Genomic DNA, 20,020 nt, shown 5'->3' with positions numbered 1-20,020 from the left:
GAAGAGTACGGGAGCACCGTGTCCTCTGCAAACCTCAGTCTTCCAGTCATCTGCCTCCCTTCCCACATCACTCACCCAGCTCAAACGACGTTGACTCCAAGCACAAAGCGCCTAACTGCTGTAGCGCCTCTCTTCTCCAAAGGATAGCATGACCAGGTGCGGGACCGACCCGCGAGTCAAAACCTTTGTGAAGCAAATAGTGTGCTTTGGCCCAAATGCTTCTCACCAGCCCCAAAGTGTCGCATAGGGCAGAGGAACTCTGGGGGCTCCTGTCCACTTCTCCTTCTCAGAAGAGTCCTGGTTTGGATGGGACCGTTTCAGGGTCGCCCTACATGCTTCTGACAGTCCCCCCTGTACTCCCGCGCCTCTCTTCACCGGCATACCGCCGGCCACGCTTCCTCTCCCTGAGAAAGGAAGGCGGACGAGGCAAGTTACCTCACTTCCTCCACCTGGCTGAAGAAAGCTCTCAAAAAGAAAGCACAAAATTCTTGTGAAGGCCAAGTCCCAGCAATTACTAGCAAAACACACAAAATACACAAGATCTCCTGCCGCCTTGGCTGCAACAGAACCAAAGAAATAGCTATCAGAAACAGACCGTAAACTGTATTTTCTTAGAGGGAAGAAAAGGTTGTGGCCCTTCTAATTCTCTAATGTAATCCGGTGATTATGTAATTTCCATTACAAGTTTTCTAAACTGCAACAATCATCAATAGCAATACTTTCTGCCTGATCAATAATATGGAAAACATTAAGTAGGCGGGCTGAAAACCAAAGGCATAACCTGCCTGATTACCGAAAGTACTTTCCTGAGTCACCTGTAATGCTGAAAATATTATTAGCTCAAATTAGGATCATAGCTCATAGGAATAAAAATTAGGATCATAGCTCATAGGAATAAAGCCTTATTCTGGACTCTTCATCAACAATTGCCATTAGAACAATATTTTTTTTATTTTTTTTAACGTTTATTTATTATTGAGAGACAGAGAGATGCAGAGCATGAGCAGGGGAGGGGCAGAGAGAGAGGAGACACAGACTCTGAAGTAGGCTCCAGGCTCTGAGCTGTCAGCACAGAGCCCGACGCGGGGCTCAAACTCACGAACTATGAGATCATGACCTGAGCCGAAGTCGGATGCTCAACCGACTGAGCCACCCGGGCGCCCCAGAACAATTTTTTTTTAAATAAACATTCCACTTGAGAGTAAAACGAAGAACCAAGCAGTGGATGATGGAAATGCTACTCTGTGGCCCCATCTTCATGAAGTCTTCTACGCGATGAGCTCTCCCGTGGCTGGCTCTGGTCACGATACTCACCGTACCCCTTTGTAGCCGTGTTACCTCTCTCAGCCTTGGCTTCCCCGTTTAGAAGAAGGTGATGACATAAATATTACTTACCTCGCAAGAGTCATCAGAGATAAAGGTAATGTAACACACCACCTGAATCGGTATCTTTTTATCAGTCTACAGTCTGTCTCCCCCAAGCAGGAAGTTAGCTCCAAGAGGGAAGAGACTTGATGAACCACATCCTGCCGCCTCCCCAGTAACAATGCCTAATATAGACAGTGCTCAGTAAATATTTATTGGACGACTAACAAGTGTCCACCTGACACATAGTAAACAGCTATTACTTTTTTTAGGTAACTTTAGCCTCCAAGTTTTCTCCACCACTTTGCTCTTTTCCACCTTCCTTTTAGGCCCAGACACTGTTTTCCTTGGGCTTGGGGCTCTGTCTCACCCAAACAGTATGAATTCTAGCACAGCTACTAAAAATCAGCATCAGATCTATTACATGATTGTGAAACTGGCCCCAGGAGAAACTATTACGACCAGGAGCCTGAGTCTGCCGGCGTTATTCAGCAGAGAAACATCCTGAGAGTAGGACTGTTTTAATTAGATTCGGTTTTTATAAAAAATGATTCTTGGAGCGCCTGGATGGCTCAGTCGATCAAGCGTCCAACTCGTGATTTCGGCTCAGGTCACGATCTCACAATTCGTGAGTTCGAGCCCCATATCGGGCTCTGCGCTGGCAGCATGGAGCCTGCTTGGGATTCTCTCTCTCCGTCTCTCTCTCTCTCTCTACCCCTATCCCGTTTGCTCTTTCAAAATAAATAAATAAACTTAAAAAAAATTTAAAAATGATTCTTGCAACTACAATGTTATGCCCTCACCAAAAAGATCCCAAGTGATAGAAAGAGATGGTCTGGGCCCCACCCTCCTCACCTTTGATCCCACCTGGTTAAACCGACAAGACCAAATGGCAGCTACTTCTGACACTATTCCATAAAATGGATTCTAGTCCCTGAAAGGGACCAAGTGAAACAGACAGCATTAAACATTTTTACAGAATTGTTTAAAACCCAGGTATAAGGAAAGTTTCTTAAATCGACTCACAAAATAATGATTGCTGAAACCCAAGTGTAAATTCTTCTGGAAGAGGATTCACGCGTTTCCTCTAATCTCTACCAAAGCTCTATATTCACACGCACCCTGAATCCTAAAGCCGGTGTTCCAGAAGATCTATATACAACAGTGTCCAAGAAAGCGTGCTCTTTCGGGGAGAGAAAAATACTCATCTGGCCACTACGTGTCCATCAAGTTCTTGGTGTGAATAAAGATTTCCTTCCTAACATGGACTGTTTGTGTTAACTTCCTCCTGCAGGTTATGCATCAGCCCCCTGCCAATGCTAACAAGCCCTTTTTAAAATCAGAAATGATGGAGCGCGTGGCTGGCTCAGGCAGTTAAGTGTCCGACTTCGGCTCAGGCCATGATCTCACCATTCGTGAGTTCGAGCCCCGCGTCGGGCTCTGTGCTGACAATTCGGAGCCCGGAGCCTGCTTCGGATTCTGTGTCTCCCTCTCCCTCTGCTCACGCTCAGTCTCTCTCAAAAATAAATACATGTTAAAAAAAATTTAAAAAGAAAAGAAAGAAATGATGGGGGGGCCTGGCTGGCTCAGTCAGTGGAGCCTGCGACTCTTGATCTGAGAGTCATGAGTTCAAGCCCCACGTTGGGTATGGAGCCTACTTAAAATAACAAAATTTTTTTTTAAATTTCTTAAATAAATAAATAAAATAAAAAAAGTCACATTTTCACAGAACCCTCTTTTCCCAGGATAGGTGAATGTGCTTGTCACTATAGGTAACAACATCACACAAAAAAGATGAAGAGGTATCCCATGGGACACCTCTACGAGCATTTTCTGCCACATGGCATTCACTAAAATTCTCCCACTCATAACCCATTCTAATCGTAAGATCTCAGGGCAAAAGACTGCTTTATTCACATTACCCTAGACCACGATTCACCAAACTTTCTTGAACGTGAGGACGTCTGTACAAAGCAAAAACAAATGAACAAACCAGAGCCCTTCCAGATGACCCCCTCACCTGCCCCAAGATGTCCTGGAGGAAGAAAAAAAACAAAAAACAATGTGGCACTTCTTTTGATGATACTCCATGGAAATGATATCTGATCTGTACTTATCATAAGTAAAAGATTAACTAATGTAAAAGGAAAAGGTTCATTCATTAATCATTATTCATCAAACACAAACATACACAGGCTGTCACACGTTAGCATCCTAAGACAAAAACGCCATAAACGATAATCTAAATATCGACTATACGTAACTGGTGTTCAAAGCTCAACGGGGGCTATCATTTTTTTTTAACTGGCCCACAAAATAATTATCGCCAAAACCAAAGTGTAAATTCCTCTGGCAGATCTATATACAATATGGAAAAGGTGGCTGTTGGGGATTTTCTTTAATTTTTAGCATTTTTTTCCCCATCATCTTGTCTCAAAAAAAAAATTTACTGTCTGCTTTTTTCTGGTTGTTCGTATCATTCACTACCCTAAACAGGACAATTTTATGAGTAAATCAAATCACACATAGAAAGTTCTACTGAATTGATTACAAAGGTTGCTAGATGTTTTTAAATTTTCCACCAATTTTCATTTCTTTCTCAGAAATAGGTTTTCCCCATTAGGCCATCCATATCATACAGAACTTTTCTAGTTCTAACATGAAATGTACTTTATTATTTCTGAAAACTGATCATCTGTACATGATTATTTTTGGTCAGTCATATTACCTGACTGGCCAGCACAGATTAAGTATTTACAAAGAAACACTAACATTTAAAAAAACTAGGCTTTGGATGACATCTTTTTTTATTTAAAATTTTTTAAATGTTAAAAGCAACACGTGTTGCAGGGTTTTGGGGTTTTTTTTTCCTTTTTTCTTTTCTTTTCTTTTTTTTTTTTTTTTTTTTAATTTTTTTTCAACGTTTTATTTTATTTTTGGGACAGAGAGAGACAGAGCATGAACGGGGGAGGGGCAGAGAGAGAGGGAGACACAGAATCGGAAACAGGCTCCAGGCTCCGAGCCATCCGCCCAGAGCCTGACGCGGGGCTCGAACTCACGGACCGCGAAATCGTGACCTGGCTGAAGTCGGACGCTTAACCGACTGCGCCACCCAGGCGCCCCTCTTTTCTTTTTTTAAGTAGGCTCCACACCCCAACTGGAGCTTGAACTCATGACCCTGAGATCAAAAGTCACACACTCTACTAACTGAGCCTGCCAGGCACCCCATACAGTTTTAGTTTTAAAACAATGCATAGTTCCAAAAAGAAGTGTTTCTACTATAAAAGTATGACCAAAATACATACCATACTGGGTATGTATCAAAAATCTTGATTCTTAAAAAAGTGAATCTGTTGGATGAAGTGAAATAAGTTATCCAAAGATTCCAAATCACATATACGTAGAAAATTGTTCAGCATCTCAAGAAACGCTATTAATGACATCGCACTACAGTCAGACACATACTAACATTTTCCCCATAAGGACGTGAACATCTCTGTTTGTTGAGTTTTCATATGGTCTTCTATAATCTTGGGACCGAGTCAGACTCTTCCCAGACATATATCCACCTGCACAGAGAAAGCCACGACAGAGCAGGACCAGCTACAGAACCGGCCTGGTGTCAAATGAAAACACAGGGCGTCTTGCTCAAAATGTATTAAGAATTACGGGGCGCCTGGGTGGCTCAGTCGGTTAAGGGGCCGACTTCGGCTCAGGTCACGATCTCGCGGTCCGTGAGTTCGAGCCCCGCGTCGGGCCCTGTGCTGGCAGCTCAGAGCCTGGAGCTTGTTTCGGCTTCTGTGTCTCCCTCTCTCTGACCCTCCCCCGTTCATGCTCTGTCTCTCTCTGTCTCAAAAATAAATAAACATTAAAAAAAAAAAATGTATTAAGAATTCCGAGACAGCAGCAGGCGAAGCATGAAGCCAAGTATGCCTTAAACCATCTAACTGTAGGTCACATGCCCGTGACGTCCGCCCTGGTGACAAGTATAGACACAGATCTGACAGAAGACCCTGACCGGATATGATTCTAGAAGAATGCCTGGCAGATTATAGGCACTCACTATGATCCGCCTGGAAATCCTAGGAGCTTGGCTCCCAAAAAGGCCCATGAAAACAAAGCGCTATCTCATTTAGTCCGAACATTTAACTAATTAAATTACCATGACACTAGTACCCGTCTAGAATCTATACCTAACACCGACAGGGCACAAAGGAACAATGTGCACTGGATACATTTCACAGAGTTTAATTCGAAAGCTAATTAAGGGGTGCTCAGTCGGTTAAGTGTCCGACTCTCGATTTTCGCTCAGGTCCTGATCTCGCGGTTCCCGAGTTCAAGCCCCGCATCAGGTTCTGCGCTGACAGAGTGGAGCCTGCTTGGGATTCTCTCTCTCCCTCTCTCTCTGCCCACCCCCCCGCTTGCGCTCTAAATAAAGAAATAAACATTTTAAAAAAAGAAGAAAAAGAAAGCTAATTAAGTCAAGGCCCAGCACTCCTTAATGCCAGGACTCAAAGGACACCTCTCTTCTCAGCCTGACTACTGTCTTCAAAGAATTAGACAAGATGAAAAGATACAGCAGCTGGTGAGCAGTCAACACGATGACATCCAATTCAGAGATTCCTCCCCACCACCTCCCCAGCCCTGCAGGACCAGCAGGCCCTTCAGAAGACAAAGTCAGTCACCTGCTTTGGGTAGACTGCATCACCTCGGGTTTTATTTCTTACGTCTGGTATGTGACGTTTCCTCCCGAGACTTCTCAGGTCCTGTCTGCACAGCACCACCCCCCTGCTTTCAAACCTCCTGGCTCCACCTTCACCCCCGGGACCTTGAGGCCACCTGATCACTCCAGATTCTAGAAAAAGGGAGGAGAAGGCCCGACAGGTGACAATAGAATCGCTTAATACTGAGTGAGGAGAGACTTCAGGAAGTGTAAGGGATAGAGGGAGAAAAGTCCAACCCAACCTTTCACACAAGCCAGGGCCTGTGCGCTAAGAGCAGCCAGTAGCGTGCTGCCTGTTACGTTCTTGGCATTCTTACAGGCATACCTCGCTTTCCTGCACTCCCGCTTCCCTGCACTTTGCAGACACGACCGTTCTTACAAACTGGTGGTTTGTGGCAACCCTGCATCGAGCAAGTCTCTCGGTGTCGTTTCTCCAACAGCACTTGCTCACTTTGCCTCTCCGTGTCACATTTTGGTAATTCTCGCACCATTTCAAACATTTCATTATTGTTATAGTTGTTATGGGGAGCCATGAGCGGTGACTGTGACTCACCGAGAGCTCAGATGATGGTGAGCATTTTTTTAGCGAGAAGGTATTTTTAAATTAAGGTGATACGTCTTTATGCTACATTTACATACATATAAATATACATGTAACGCTATTACACACCTAGCAGACTACAGTAAAGTGTAAACGTAACTTTTATATGCACGGAGAAACCAAAAAACGCACGTGACTTGCTTTAGTCTGATATCTGCTCTATGAGAGTGGTCTGGAGTGAACCCGGCGGTATCTCGGGAGGTATGCTGTGCATGCAAAGGGTTTGTTAGATTGTTATATGGGCACCAACTGAAGTTCTAATTACGTACGGTTCAATCTGACTCCAAGAGAGAGAACTGATATGTCCCAGGAACCTACTCTGCCCAGGGCAGTGTGCTAGACTTTACATATGGCTGCAATTAATGTGAAGCACAGTGCCATGAGATAGGAATTCGCACCCCAGCTTCACCAGCTGAAAGAGCTGAGGCTCAGAAGGTACTTTGCCCAGCATCCTCCAGTTGGTGGGTTTGCTGAAAACCCACGTTTCTCTGACTCTGAATGACATTCTGTCGATAAGGTTTCTTCCGAGTGCCTCCCTTTAGCTAACGCAATTTCACGCAGCAGCAACAAAAAACGATTACGACACGAGAAATGGGAGTCATGAAAAGACGGCTTGTATTCAATTCCTGCGTTGGGCAAATATTTATTGCGGGCCACTTTGTGCCAAGCCCTGTGCTGAGAGCTGGATAAAAAAACGGTGAAGGGCAGTCAGGAGCTTATGTTGCAATAGTCGGTCGGCTGGGCCAACAGACAATTCCAGCGCAGTGTGATTAGCGTCAGGAGAGAAGAGAGTTTCATGAAACACCTTTTTCTGTTGTCCCTGCTTCTCCCCGGGTCCTCCTCCTCCAGCTTCTGCTGACTCTCAGTGGTGCATATCTGGCTATGTCTGATACATTGTAAAACCTTTCAGATCAGCAAATACCCAGCCCTATCAGATTTTTCACCATCTCCAGTGTTTCCTCGGTGGTTCTAATAATGCCTACAATCGATTTCAAAAGAATGAATTTTCACAGTTTGCCCAGAGTAAGAAACAACTGAAACATGTATCCTCACCACAGAATTTTCTCAATGTCAAAATTCCTGACCATCGCTAAAGCCTAACTCGATCCTTCCTCCCAGAGCTTCTCGCTCTGACTTTCCCCAGTCAGCAGTAAGTGCCCCCTGACGGCAGTCCCTTTCGGTAAATAACTACGGGAGCACTTGAATTCTAGCTGCCTGTGTCCCTGTCTCCCCACTAGAGTGTGAGCTCGCTGAAGCAAAAGACTGGGTCTTAATCATATTCGAGGCGGTATCTCTACTTGTGTTTCCCTCAGTATCTAGTAAATATCCCACCTATACTTGTTGAAAGTAAACAATGGGAATTAACAATATTTTACCATCTACATATCTGCCACTCTTATTTTTTTATTAAAGCTTTTAAAAATTAACTATAATACGATCTAGTGTTCCTCTGATTACGGTTCAAGATCGATATGTGAAACTCTTCAGGTCCAAAACACCCTGCTAGGGATAATACACAAAATCTCACCTCTGTGCCTCCACTTCCTACTTCAGGGAAAGAAAGGAACTGAGTAAACACTGAGTAAATAAAGCGATTGGTGATTATAACCGAGAACGGTAAAAGATAAAATTAAAAAAAAATTTTTTTAACATTTATTTATTATTGAGAGACAGAGAGACCCAGAGCGTGAGCAGGGGAGGGGCGGGGGGAGACACAGAATCCAAAGCAGGCTCCAGGCTCTGAGCTGTCAGCACAGAGCCTGACGCGGGGCTCGAACTCACAAACTGCGAGATCGTGACCTGAGCTGAAGTTGGTCGCCCAAGCAACCGAGCCACCCAGGCACCCCAAAGATAAAATTTTTAAAGACAGGCTCACCAAATATTTTCTTCCCACTTCTTAAACCCATGACGTCTACCATCTACACAGGGCTCCTCAGCCCATCCCTAAAGCCTATGCCTCACTCTTGAGCTCTCTATTCTCTCCTCCCATTCTCCCATTCCCTCTTGAACCTATTCACCAGCAATGAAACCGGTCCCGTCAAAGTCACCAATGACTTCCACGTTGCCAAGGTCTGGTCCTCCGCTAACTTACTTTATTGACATTAAACAGAGTTGAACACTCCCCTCTTCTCCTGGATGCCAGGACTGCATGCTCTCTTGACCTTCCTCTGACCTCAGGGGCTGTCCCCTATCAGTCCTTTTCCGGGTCCCGTTTATCTCCTCTCCACCTCTAAATGCTGGAGCAGCTCAAGGCTCAGCCCTCTCACCTCCTCTCTTCTCCATTTATGTTCACTCCCCAGGTAATCTGTCCATTCTCATGATTTTAATATGGACACATCCTGATTGGTATCCCCAATTCCAACCTCCTTCTCGGGCTGTAAACCCAACATACGTCAACAAGCAACTTAACATCTCTACGTGGAAAACTGATAAGCAATAAAATCATAATACGACAGAAACACAACTTAGTTTCTCCCTCCAATCTTCTTTCAATTTTCCTCATTTCAGTACACAACAACCCCATTTTTCAAGGTGTGTAGGTTAAGACTCTTGATATGACTATGGTAGAGATTGCTAGTTGCCTCCTAATTACACATTCAGCCAACATTTGGTTGTGGCCACGTGACTAAGTTCTGGCCAAGAAGGTATAAGCAGTCACGTGTGATACTTTGGGATCACGTCCTTAAGGGATAGGAACACGTTCTTTCCCCCTTTAGCCCCCAAGTACTGGAATGCAGACACGCGCGTAGATGCTGGAGCCGCCATACTGGACTACGAGCCAGAAGCATCAACTGAGGACGACAGAGTACGAGACAAAATGAGTCTGGCTCCCTAGTAATCATGAAATTACTAAACCAGCTTCTCAACCACCTACTCAGATTTTTACTTGACAGAAAAATAAGCTTCTATCTTGTTTAAGCCATTATTATTTTGGATCTCTGGGCTGCAGCAGCCAAACCAATATCCTAACTAAGGCACAGAATTTGGAATCTGGAAGTAATCAACCTAAATAGACTATAAATATGTGGCAATGGCTTGGAGGTCAGCAAGGGCACACATATTGCAGGATAGGAGGTTGGTAACTCTTAGTAGAGCACAACAAAATATCTGGTAAAACCTGTGACATCTTCGAAAATCGGCTGCATGCCAATATGGCTGATAATTCTAGGGAAACTGGTCGAACAATTCACAATTTGGGTGCTTATTGGCTTCTTGCCACTTTCTAAGCAAGAAGTCCCACAAGAATGAGACAGATTCAAGCTACAAGTTGCTGATCTGCATGCAGAGATAAAAGGGAATATGGGTCTGCCTAAGGTATGTCTACGGCCTACAGTCAAAATCTACTCAGTCTGGTAATTCGGGGGCTAAATCAGGTTGAAAGAGCCAACTCCTTCAGTATCCAGCAGGAAACAAGCAGGAGAAACTGTTCATCCCCAGGAAGGGGACGTTCTCCAATGACCTGTCCCCCGAGGAAAACACATATTGAAAAACCACCACAGAGGGCAAGGGACAAGGGAGTTCCTCCAAGAGAGCAGACCAAGGGCTGCTAAATGGGCAGTCAGGAACTCCTACCACTGCCAAGGCAGAAGTCCTCACCACGTGGCCTGCCAAGAGCTAACAATGGCTACGAACCGGTGAAGGGTCCATACTTCCCGTGCTTCCCGTTTCTGAACTGGAGTTTTATTTCCATCATCCTAACCGACTCAATCAGAGTCCCTAACTGGGGGGGTGAGGGGAGGCAGTAGACACCTTGTATTCAGTCTAAAGGTTCTTGGACTGTATATGAACCAGCCAGAGGTTCTGGGCTCAGAAGCTTACTGAGGGCTGTCTCCTTTGGAAAGGTGCAGTGTGTGTGTGTTCAAGATTTGGGAAGAAGGGTCTGGAAAGAATGGCCTGCACTGTTCTCCCCTTCTAACATAAGAGAACTTTTAGGTGAACACACAGCTACCCAGTAGAACCTGTATTTCTCACTTCCCAGCAAGGAGCTGTGGCCATGTGACTGAGGCCAGTCACATGCAATGAGCTGTGGCCAATGGGCGGTGGGGGAGGCTGAGCAGAAGTGATCGTGTAGCTTCCAAGCTGTGCCATTCAAGAGAAGGAATGGGACTCCCTGCTCCTCTCCTCTTCCCTCTGCTAGGATGCACACACGCACAGACCAAAAGATGGAACCCTATGTTAGGCAAATTGGTACAATGAGACAGTAGGCACCTGGGCCACTAATGAACATAAAGCTGCCTCAGCAGCCCCGGCCTCCTCCCCAGACTCCCATTTGGAGAGAAATAAACATCGATCTGGTGTACAAAGCTGCTATTTCAGGTCTCTGTTACAACGGTCTGCCCAATGATATCCTGACTCACCCGGCCACTCTCGACTCCGCTCTCACGCCCCACGTCCACCCCATCACTCAGTTCTCGGGGCTCCACCCACAAGATATGTGACAAGCCACTTCTTCACACTCACCCTCCCTGTCCTGGGATTCCTGTGATGGCCCAACTTTCTCTCTATGTCAATGCACTTATCAGCATACGATTCTAGGGTGCCTGGGTGGCTCAGTTGGCTAAGCGTCCAACTTCGGCTCAGGTCATGATCTTGTGATTTGTGAGTTCGAGCCCCACATCGGGCTCTGTGCTGACAGCTCTGAGCCTGGAGCCTGTTTCGGATTCTGTGTCTCCCTCTCTCTCTGCCCCTAACCCACTCGCATTCTGTCTCTGTCTCTCTCAAAAATAAATAAACACTAAAAAAAAAAAAAAACCAAAAAACCCAGCATACAATTCTTTTAAAACATAAATCAGGGGCACCTGGGTGGCTGGCTCAGTCACCCAGGTTGAGCCGTCTGACTCTTTCTATCCTTTTTTTTTTTTTTTTAAATTTTTTTTTTCAATGTGTATTTATTTTTGGGACAGAGAGAGACAGAGCGTGAACAGGGGAGGGGCAGAGATAGAGGGAGACACAGAATCGGAAACAGGCTCCAGGTTCTGAGCCATCAGCCCAGAGCCCGACGCGGGGCTCGAACTCATGGACCGCGAGATCGTGACCTGGCTGAAGTCGGACGCTTAACCGACTGCACCACCCAGGCGCCCCTGAGCCGTCTGACTCTTGATTTGGCTTAAGTCGTGATCCCAGAGTCATGGGATCAAGCCCCAAGTCGCCTGCTTGAGATTCTCTCTCTCTCTCCCCTTCTGCCCCTCTCCTGCTCATGTGTGCTCTCTCTCTCTAAAAATCATATATATATATTTTTAAATAACAAATATTTGGGGCGCCTGGGTGGCTCAGTCAGTTAAGCAACTGACTTCTGCTCAGGTCATGATCTCACAGTTCATGGGTTCGGGCCCTGTGTCGGGCTCAGAGCTGACAGCTCAGAACCTGGAGCCTGCTTTGGATTCTGTGTCTCCTTCTCTCTCTGTTCCTCCCCTGCTCGTTCTCTGTCTCTGTCTCTCAAAAATAAATAAATGTTAAAAAAATATACAAATATTTTAAAAAATACTTAAAAAAATAACAAATATTTACATTTTTAAATAAATATATATTGTTTTAATAAGTAAAAAAATAAAATATAAATCAGAATGAAGCACCTGGTTGGCTCAGTTGGTGGAACATGTAACTCTTGATCTCGGGGTCATGAGTTCTAGCCCCACATTGGACACAGAGATTAGTTTAAAAAAATAAAATTAGGGGCGCCTGGGTGGCTCAGTCGGTTAAGCATCTGACTTCGGCTCAGGTCATGATCTCGAGGTTCGTGAGTTCAAGCCCCGCGTCGGGCTCTGTGCTGACAACTCAGAGCCTGCAGCCTGTTTCAGATTCTGTGTCTCCCTCTCTCTCTCTGACTCTCCCCCATTCATGCTCTGTCTCTGTCTCAAAAACAAATAAACGTGAAAAAAAAAATTTTTTTAAATAAAGTAAAAAAAAAAAAAAAAACCCTAAGTCATAATGTAAGACCCATGAAGGCAGGGAATTCTGCCTATATTTTTCACTGTGTATATCCTCATGTTCTAGAACAATACTGGGCATATATCATATTCCACCAGATTTAAGACGTCACTGATTGTAAGCTTCACTATTATTTTTTGCACCGCCAAGAAAAAAAAATACTGCCCATTAAACCACAACAAAATGACTTAACAACAGACCGGGACAGAGTCGTAAACAGTTGCACCAGCCTCCCATTGCTTTGAAATTTCTTTCGGACGGAGGTGCAGGGTCTCCGACCTTCAGCTGCACTGCCCAGGTGTGCAAGGCAATCCTTCTCACTGTACGTTCAACTTCAAAATGTGGCACAGCTTCACAAACCTATGGGCTGCCGCCTCTCTAAAGCTCCCTAACGCCCTTGGTTGGGGCTCTGCAATAAAATACAGGATCGTGGTCATTCCTCCCACAGCAAACATTTTCTTTACTCCTGTATTGACACCCCACGGATGTTGCCATTCCTCTCTGCATACAAAGTAACATTTGCTTTTACTGCTGATCAAAGTGTGAGTGTGGGGAAGGCATTTAAAATGGCAACTAAATTTAACGCCCATAGCACTCAACTGAAGGGGCAGTAACATAAACAGGTACGACCAGGTTTGCACATAAACAGGAAATGACGACTGTGTCACACCTGCCACCTGGCCGACACAGGTCATACCATCAGAAGAAGCATCCCAGTTTCAAAGACGTTAAAACGTGAAGGGGAACAAAAAGCGGGTAGGGAGGGCATCTCACGGTTGACTCAGCCCCACGTGTAAGAACTCAAATTTATGCTGTTAGAATGACTGACGACTTCTGCTGCCGGGCCCTAGCTCAGCAGGCTCCAGCCACACTGTGCCTCCTTGCCGTGCTGGGAGCAGACCAAGGATGTGCCCCTGGTTCCTGCCATTCCTTGTACCTGGGAACATTCTTCCCCCCAGATGGCTCCCCGTCATCCCTAAAATTTTTTTTTTTAACTTTTTAAATGTTTATTTATTTTTGAGACAGAGTGTTAGCGAGGGAAGGGCAGAGAGAGAGAGGGAGACACTGAATCCGAAGCAGGCTCCAGGCTCTGAGCTGGCAGCGCAGAGCCCGACGCGGGGCCCAAACTCGGGAACAGGGAGATCATGACCTGAGCCAGAGTCGGACGCTCAACCGACTGAGCCGCCCAAGAGCCCCATGTCATCCCTAAAATTTCTATTCAAAAGCCACCTCCTAAAACTGCACACGCTCCACATCCCCACTACTCTCCACCCCTTTTGCCCATTTGGTTTCTCTTCAGAGGCTCATCACCAAATGACATCCCCTGTGGAACCAGCTGTCTATGATGTTTCCTCCCACCGGAAGGAAGTTCCATCCAGGCAGGGCTCCTGTGGTGTCTACCACGCGGCAAGTAAGCGGTAAATATGGTTCAATGAGCTGCTTTCGGGAAGACACCTCCACCTAGACATACTGAAAGCACCTTGTGGCAAAATGCACTCTGTACCAAGCAAAGGCCCAAAGACCCAAGAGCCTCCCGTCAGAAGTCTTTCTGTCTTCTTCCCCTACGAGAACACAGGGGCATTCTGACGAGCTCCACTCTTAGCAATAACTCAGAAGGGACAGTTAAAATGCTGTAAAGATCACAAACTTGCTCAGATTATTTCTGTGTTGGAGGTAGTTGAGTAAAGGAATTGGGAACTCTGGAATCAGGGGGCGCCTGGGTGGCTCAGTCAGTTAAGCGTCTGTCTTGGGCTCAGGTCATGAACTCGTGGTTCATGGGTTCGAGCCCTGCGTCGGGCTTTGTGCTGACAGCGCCCGCTTTGGATTCTCTGTCTCCCTCTCTCTCTCTGTCCCTCCACGGCTATTGTACTCTATCTCTCAAAAATAAATAAATAAACATTAAAAAAAAAAAAAAAAAAAAAACAACGCTGGAATCAGACCCTGGATTAGAAATCCAGGGTTCTGCCACTTCCTAGCTCTATGTTTTTCAGCAAGTTACTGAATTTCTACTAGGCTCGACTTTCTTATCTGTGAAATGGGGTGACATTACCACCCTTGCTGAGCAGGTTAAGTGCTTAGCACATATTAAGCACTGAATAAATGTTAGCTGATACCATAACCATTCTCTGTCCCTTGATGAAGACGAACAAAAAGAGTGGAGAAGGGACCCGGGAGGCTACATCCCACTTTCCTCCCAGGCTTGAGGAAGAATCCTCATTATCGAGTGAGTGGCAGCAATGATCTATTGTGGGGGAAAAGTAAGCTTAGGTTCCGAGGCCTGTTACAAAGAAAAGATCAAAGAGACAGAGATGTCAGAGTAGAAAGGCCGGGGTGGGGGTCTCTCTATGTTGACTCATCTTTCAATGGTCCAAATACCTGTTTGCTCCTTGTCTGGAATTCCTTAGCCCCCCCCCCCCCCCCCATCCTTGCTTCTCTCAAGCCAGAAACCAAGGAATCAGCTTCTTCTCTCCTCCCCCACCCCCGCCTCCTGTCTATCAATCCGATCACCGCAACTCCAAGGGCGTTAACTTAGATCCTCAGCATTTCTGGGGGCTGCCCTCCTCCACCCCCACTGCCAATGCCTCCCTACGACTCCCACTCCTCACTGCTAGACGGTGACACCAGCCTCCTCGTCTGGCCCCCGGCCTGCGGCCACCTTCTTCCAACCCACACTTACACCCCTTGCCAGTTATCCTTCTAACCTCTTACCATTTCTCAAAGGCTTCTTGCAGTCTTACTGCAGAAGTTCAAGCTCCTAGGTACTTCTGAAAACCCTCCAAGATCTGGTGCTGGGCCACCTGCAACCACGCGCCCTGCCCCCCCCCCCCCCCCAGCAAACTCCTGTCCCCAGTCCCACTACTGCTCACTTTTTTCCTGGGCTCCCCAGTCTCCCTGCCATTGCCTGGCAACCACTGCTCAGCCTTCAGCATCACCTTATCCCGAAAGTCTTCACTACTACACTGCCCTAGCAGGGGTCCCTTCTTGTTTTTCTTGACGCCTTGTGCATCCCTCCACACCAGTACTTAGCGCCCTGCACTGTGACTGCTGGTTTCCTACTTATCTCTACCTCCATCCCCATCCCCCAGTTAAATCATAATTTCTTCCAGAAAAACGACTGTCTTGTTTTCTTTCCTAACATACCTAATGCATCTCTGGGAATACACGGCATCTTTAAAAAAAAAAAAAAGAAAAAAAAATATGTTTCCTGAGTGAACCATTTTGGAGGTGCGTGATAAAAAGAGTCAGTACCAAAAAGACTATCAACTCGATCACCTCATGAATGCATTCATGAAAAACAACACTTCTACAGAAAAACTACGCAGACCAAGCATGTTAGTAGGATACGTGTATGGAAGCTGCAGTGACTTTATTGCCTGTTGTCAGGCAATAAAATGTAGCAGAAAGAGCTTTCAGATCGGGCGCCTCGAGTCCGAATTCCAACTCTGTCACCTTCGAAGCCAGGTCACTACGGACAAGTCAGTTAACCTAAATCTCAGCTGCCTCACCTGTAAAATAAGGAAAAGGTAAGGACTGCTTGACGGCACGGCTTTGTTTTGTTTTTGGTTTTTGAGAAAGAGAGCCAGGGAGAGAGAGACAGAGGCAGAATCCCAAGCAGGCTCTGCACTGACAGAATGGGGGTCTGAACTCACGAACCACGAGATCATGACCTGAGCCGAGATCAAGAGTGGGACACTTAAGGGACTGAGCCACCCGGGCGCCCCTTGGTCACACTGTTTTATTTAATGAGACAGTGTCTGTCAAGTGCCTGGCACTGAGCAGGCTTCTACGGCTGTTAATAAACGCCGGTCCCTTTCCACCCAAAGAACACTGCTAAAAAGTGCACGGTCACATATTCTGCATTTGGGAAGGAAGACTTACTTACCCCTCTTCCAAAACCTTGACCACACCCTAACTATCCCAGCCAGCCATCTTGAAGATGAACTAGGTCATAAAGAAGATTTAGCAACCCCCCCCCCAAAAAAAAAAAGAATGAAAGAAAAGGAAAAAGCAAATCATCTCAATGCAACTTCATCACTATAGTTGAACACAGTTTAAAATACCTGCCCTGCCCGACTCACAGCATCATCTTGGCATATGGAAAACAAGTCTGAGTAGTGTACATACGGAATGTAATGTAAATAATGAAGCCTTGGAATGTAGGTTCCTGAAGGGAATGAACTTAGTCACGGATCTACTCCATAGAGCAGCGAACTCACTGTAATGTGCTACATAAACAATAAACAGCAAGGAAGTTAAAGACAGGCTGTACTTAGCACAAGAGAAGAAAAGGGTAAGAATTCTAGCTGATCTATGAGAGGGACCAGAAAGTACCCATAATGTAAAATCTTCTGAAGCTTCCAGGCTGGTTACATCAACCTCTGTTTTCCAGAGACTGTATTCTCACACATTTCCATGTTGTTAAGATATAAAACTCTGCCTTACCTGATTTCCTAATTCAGCCTGAAAGATCACTGTCTTACCTGTTTTCACCCTGAGATGTATGTTTGAATTTTCAGCAATATAAATGTATTACTTTCTATACTTCCTAACATTCAAATGAATGTCCCCTATCATATCTGTGACAAGAGTTTCCACCAAGAGAGTAACAACACAAGGCAAAAATTCTGGAAATGTCTTGAGACATTGTTCGCTTAATCCCGGAATTAAGGAAATGGATTAACAACAACAACAAAAAAGAAACTTAAGATTTTTTTTTCCCCAAAAAACTTGGTTCTAGCTTCCACTGAGAGTGTATTAACAGCTACCGAACGGTTCCTCTGCGTTCAGGCCACCTAACTGTCGAATATAACTTTATGTTGATTTAATGTTAGTAAATTTAAGTTTTCACATTTATTTCAATATTCTTTTGAACCTGAAAAATGCTTTTCTGATCTCCTCCCACAATGATTACATTTGTTCCTCTGTGGTCACAAAAAAGTTACAACTTCCTCAAGAACTGGGTAAAGTGCAGTACCACCGTTCAGATTATACGGTGCTTCATTTGTCTGAAAACAATTTCTTGGTGAAATCTCCAGTAGGACGATTTAGAGAACGTCACGAAAAAAATAATTTCGGGAAGCAAAGGACTACTAAAAACATAAACGTTTTGCCTTTAAGAGACATTACCCATGAACATTGACGTTAAAGAAAGGGGACACGGGAGGGGTGGTAAAAATTACCTAAAACAGAGTGCCTCTAAGGGATCTCTTGAGAGTTACCACCCCAAGGAAGGAAACTGTTCAATATTCTTCTAATTTTAGTTACGATTACATTCCTGACGTATTTGAGAAAATAGAGTCAGTAACACAGAATGAGCCATCCTGACTTTCCAAACAGCCAAGGAGCATGACCCACAAAATTGTTTGTTTTCGTTCCTACCTGACACTTGAACTCACCTCTTGCATGCTGCATCCCTGGAGAACTGTAGTCCCTAACTAAATATATTGACTACGCTAGCTGAAACTTAAAGCATGTGTGTTTTATAGCACAGCCAACCAGACGGATAGCTACTTTCGCTGTAGGAAAGTGTTACACGAACTAGTGAAAGAAACAAGGAGGTATGCTGAAGAGAGGGAGGCCAGCAGGGATCCTGAAGGGGAAGCTCCCAGTTTGTAAAAAGGAAGGGATCGAAGTCAGTAGGATCACAGAAAATTCCTGGTACCCTAATTGCCACCGTTTTTAGGACAACCTTATGAAATGATCTCTAAAACATCAAGAAAGGGATCTGTAAGACTCCTTCCAGAAATGATAACGGGAGTTTAAAAGTCATTTCCTTCCATTTGCTTCCTGCACAGAACACAAGTTAGAAAGGGCCAAAAACTGGAGAAAGGCAGAATGAAAGAGAAGTGTGCCAGAGGTCACTAGTACCTGTTAAATTGCAGAATTTAACTGGAATTCACTGAGCTTTTTAGATGTATTTTTTGTTAAATACCAAAGAATCTGTCTGTAGGCCACCCCCAAACACAGACGTCTGTTTAATCAACTTATGCAATGCAACAGCCACACATACCTGGGGTTTCAAATACTGCCTTTAAAAACACACACCCAGACATTCTAATTCCACCCAAAATTATTTTTTTAAATCTCTGCAGTGAGGCGCGCGTGCACGCACACATTAACTTGATGTAAATGTAGCCTTTCTTGCCTAAACACCCCGAGGAAAAGAATAAACGCCTCGATGTGCTCTCCTCTTCTTCAGACCCTAAAAGCCTCGAAAAGAAGCAAATGGAGTTCAGAATGAAGAAAGAGAGCAAGATAATACAGGAGAACACAACCAGAGACCCACTCAGGGACCCGCTTTATTCTTGGAAAATGTCATCTCCATTCCTTCCCCAAGCCCAAAGGCCAGGCACCACTGGCGCAATACCTTCCTTGTCCAAAGCGCCAAAGAGTTGCCAACTAATCTCCCAAGGTGTCCCCCAACCTCCTCACCTCATCAGCGCTCAGCTCCTCCATCGCTTTTCTCTTAATGGTGAAAGGCGTTAGGGAGAGATCCTTCTGTTCTTGTGACCAGGGCGGGAGGAGGGTGGAAGGTGTCTATCGGGCTGTCTGGTCCCCCGAATGGGGGAGGTTTCAGAATTGCATAGTCAGAGGTTAAAAAATAAGAACACGAGAGGCACTGAACCGCCCTGGCGTCGGTCACTCCAATCGCCCCAGAGACTCCTACAGCCGCTTGTGCCCCGAGGAGCCTCCTTTGGCCTCCACTGCTGCTGCTACAGGGTTATCTTAAGGCGCCACTATTGCCCTCTGCTTCCCAGGTTACCCGGACCAGGGACTCGGGTCTCCAGCTCGTCTCGTGCCCTGAGCCTGCTGTGTCTTCGCGGTGGTGGCACGGCAGGTGTGCTTCCTCCAGCAGATCCTGCTCTCCTTCCTACCCTTTGCCCCTGGCGGGAACTGTTGGACTGCAGAACGGATGCCCCGAGGTAAGGCGACCCCAGAGCCGCCGAGGCAGAGCCCAGCACTGAAGAGGGAAGCCCCTCCCCTCCCAAAGCAGGCCGGCCACGCCCCGCCTCCACGCCGGAGCCCGGGCAGGGGGGAGGGGGAGGACGGGACTCGCGATGCTCTGGACGGAAGAGTAAATCCTCCTACCCCTCCACCCCTACTCTTACCCCCTCGCCCCACCAAGTATTATTCATCAAAACAACAGGGCGGCCATCTTTGAAAGGGATCACGTGACCCCCGCCAGGGAGGCGGGGCTTCTGGCTCCAGGACGAGGCAGCCAATGGGCCGCGGGCGTCGCGCCGCCGATTTCCTCTCGCCGGCGTCTCCTCCCGCTCCCGCCCCACCCCCTCCCCCCGCAGCAGTCCCGGAGGGGGAGGGGCGAGCGGGGGCTAAGGGCGGGCGGCGCGCGGGGGGCGGGGCCGGGCGGTGCCATGGCGACGGCGCGGGGGTGGCCGGCGCGG

General features: G+C 46.2%; 1 protein-coding gene across 7 annotated transcripts in view; it reads right to left on the bottom strand.

Moving 5' to 3' along the window:
• The window catches only part of UBE4B (ubiquitination factor E4B), a 123,049-nt gene extending 103,258 nt beyond the window's left edge, over window positions 1-19,791 (bottom strand). For 5 of the 7 annotated variants that reach the window (XM_043578500.1, XM_043578504.1, XM_043578501.1 and 2 more), the window contains exon 1: window positions 19,050-19,779. In XM_043578500.1, coding sequence (XP_043434435.1) covers window positions 19,050-19,073 — 24 coding nt within the window. In that variant the 5' untranslated portion in view covers window positions 19,074-19,779. Of the gene's footprint in view, window positions 1-19,049 lie in introns of all 7 variants that reach the window. The other 2 variants (XM_043578507.1, XM_043578506.1) reach the window with 2 other exon arrangements.
• Window positions 19,792-20,020: the final 229 nt, after the last annotated feature.

Source organism: Prionailurus bengalensis, chromosome C1 (genome assembly GCF_016509475.1).
Source record: "Prionailurus bengalensis isolate Pbe53 chromosome C1, Fcat_Pben_1.1_paternal_pri, whole genome shotgun sequence".
NCBI classification, from domain to species: Eukaryota; Metazoa; Chordata; class Mammalia; order Carnivora; family Felidae; genus Prionailurus; species Prionailurus bengalensis.
The sequence above is the reverse complement of the archived record's forward strand: the minus strand, read 5'-3'. Positions and strand labels throughout refer to the sequence as shown.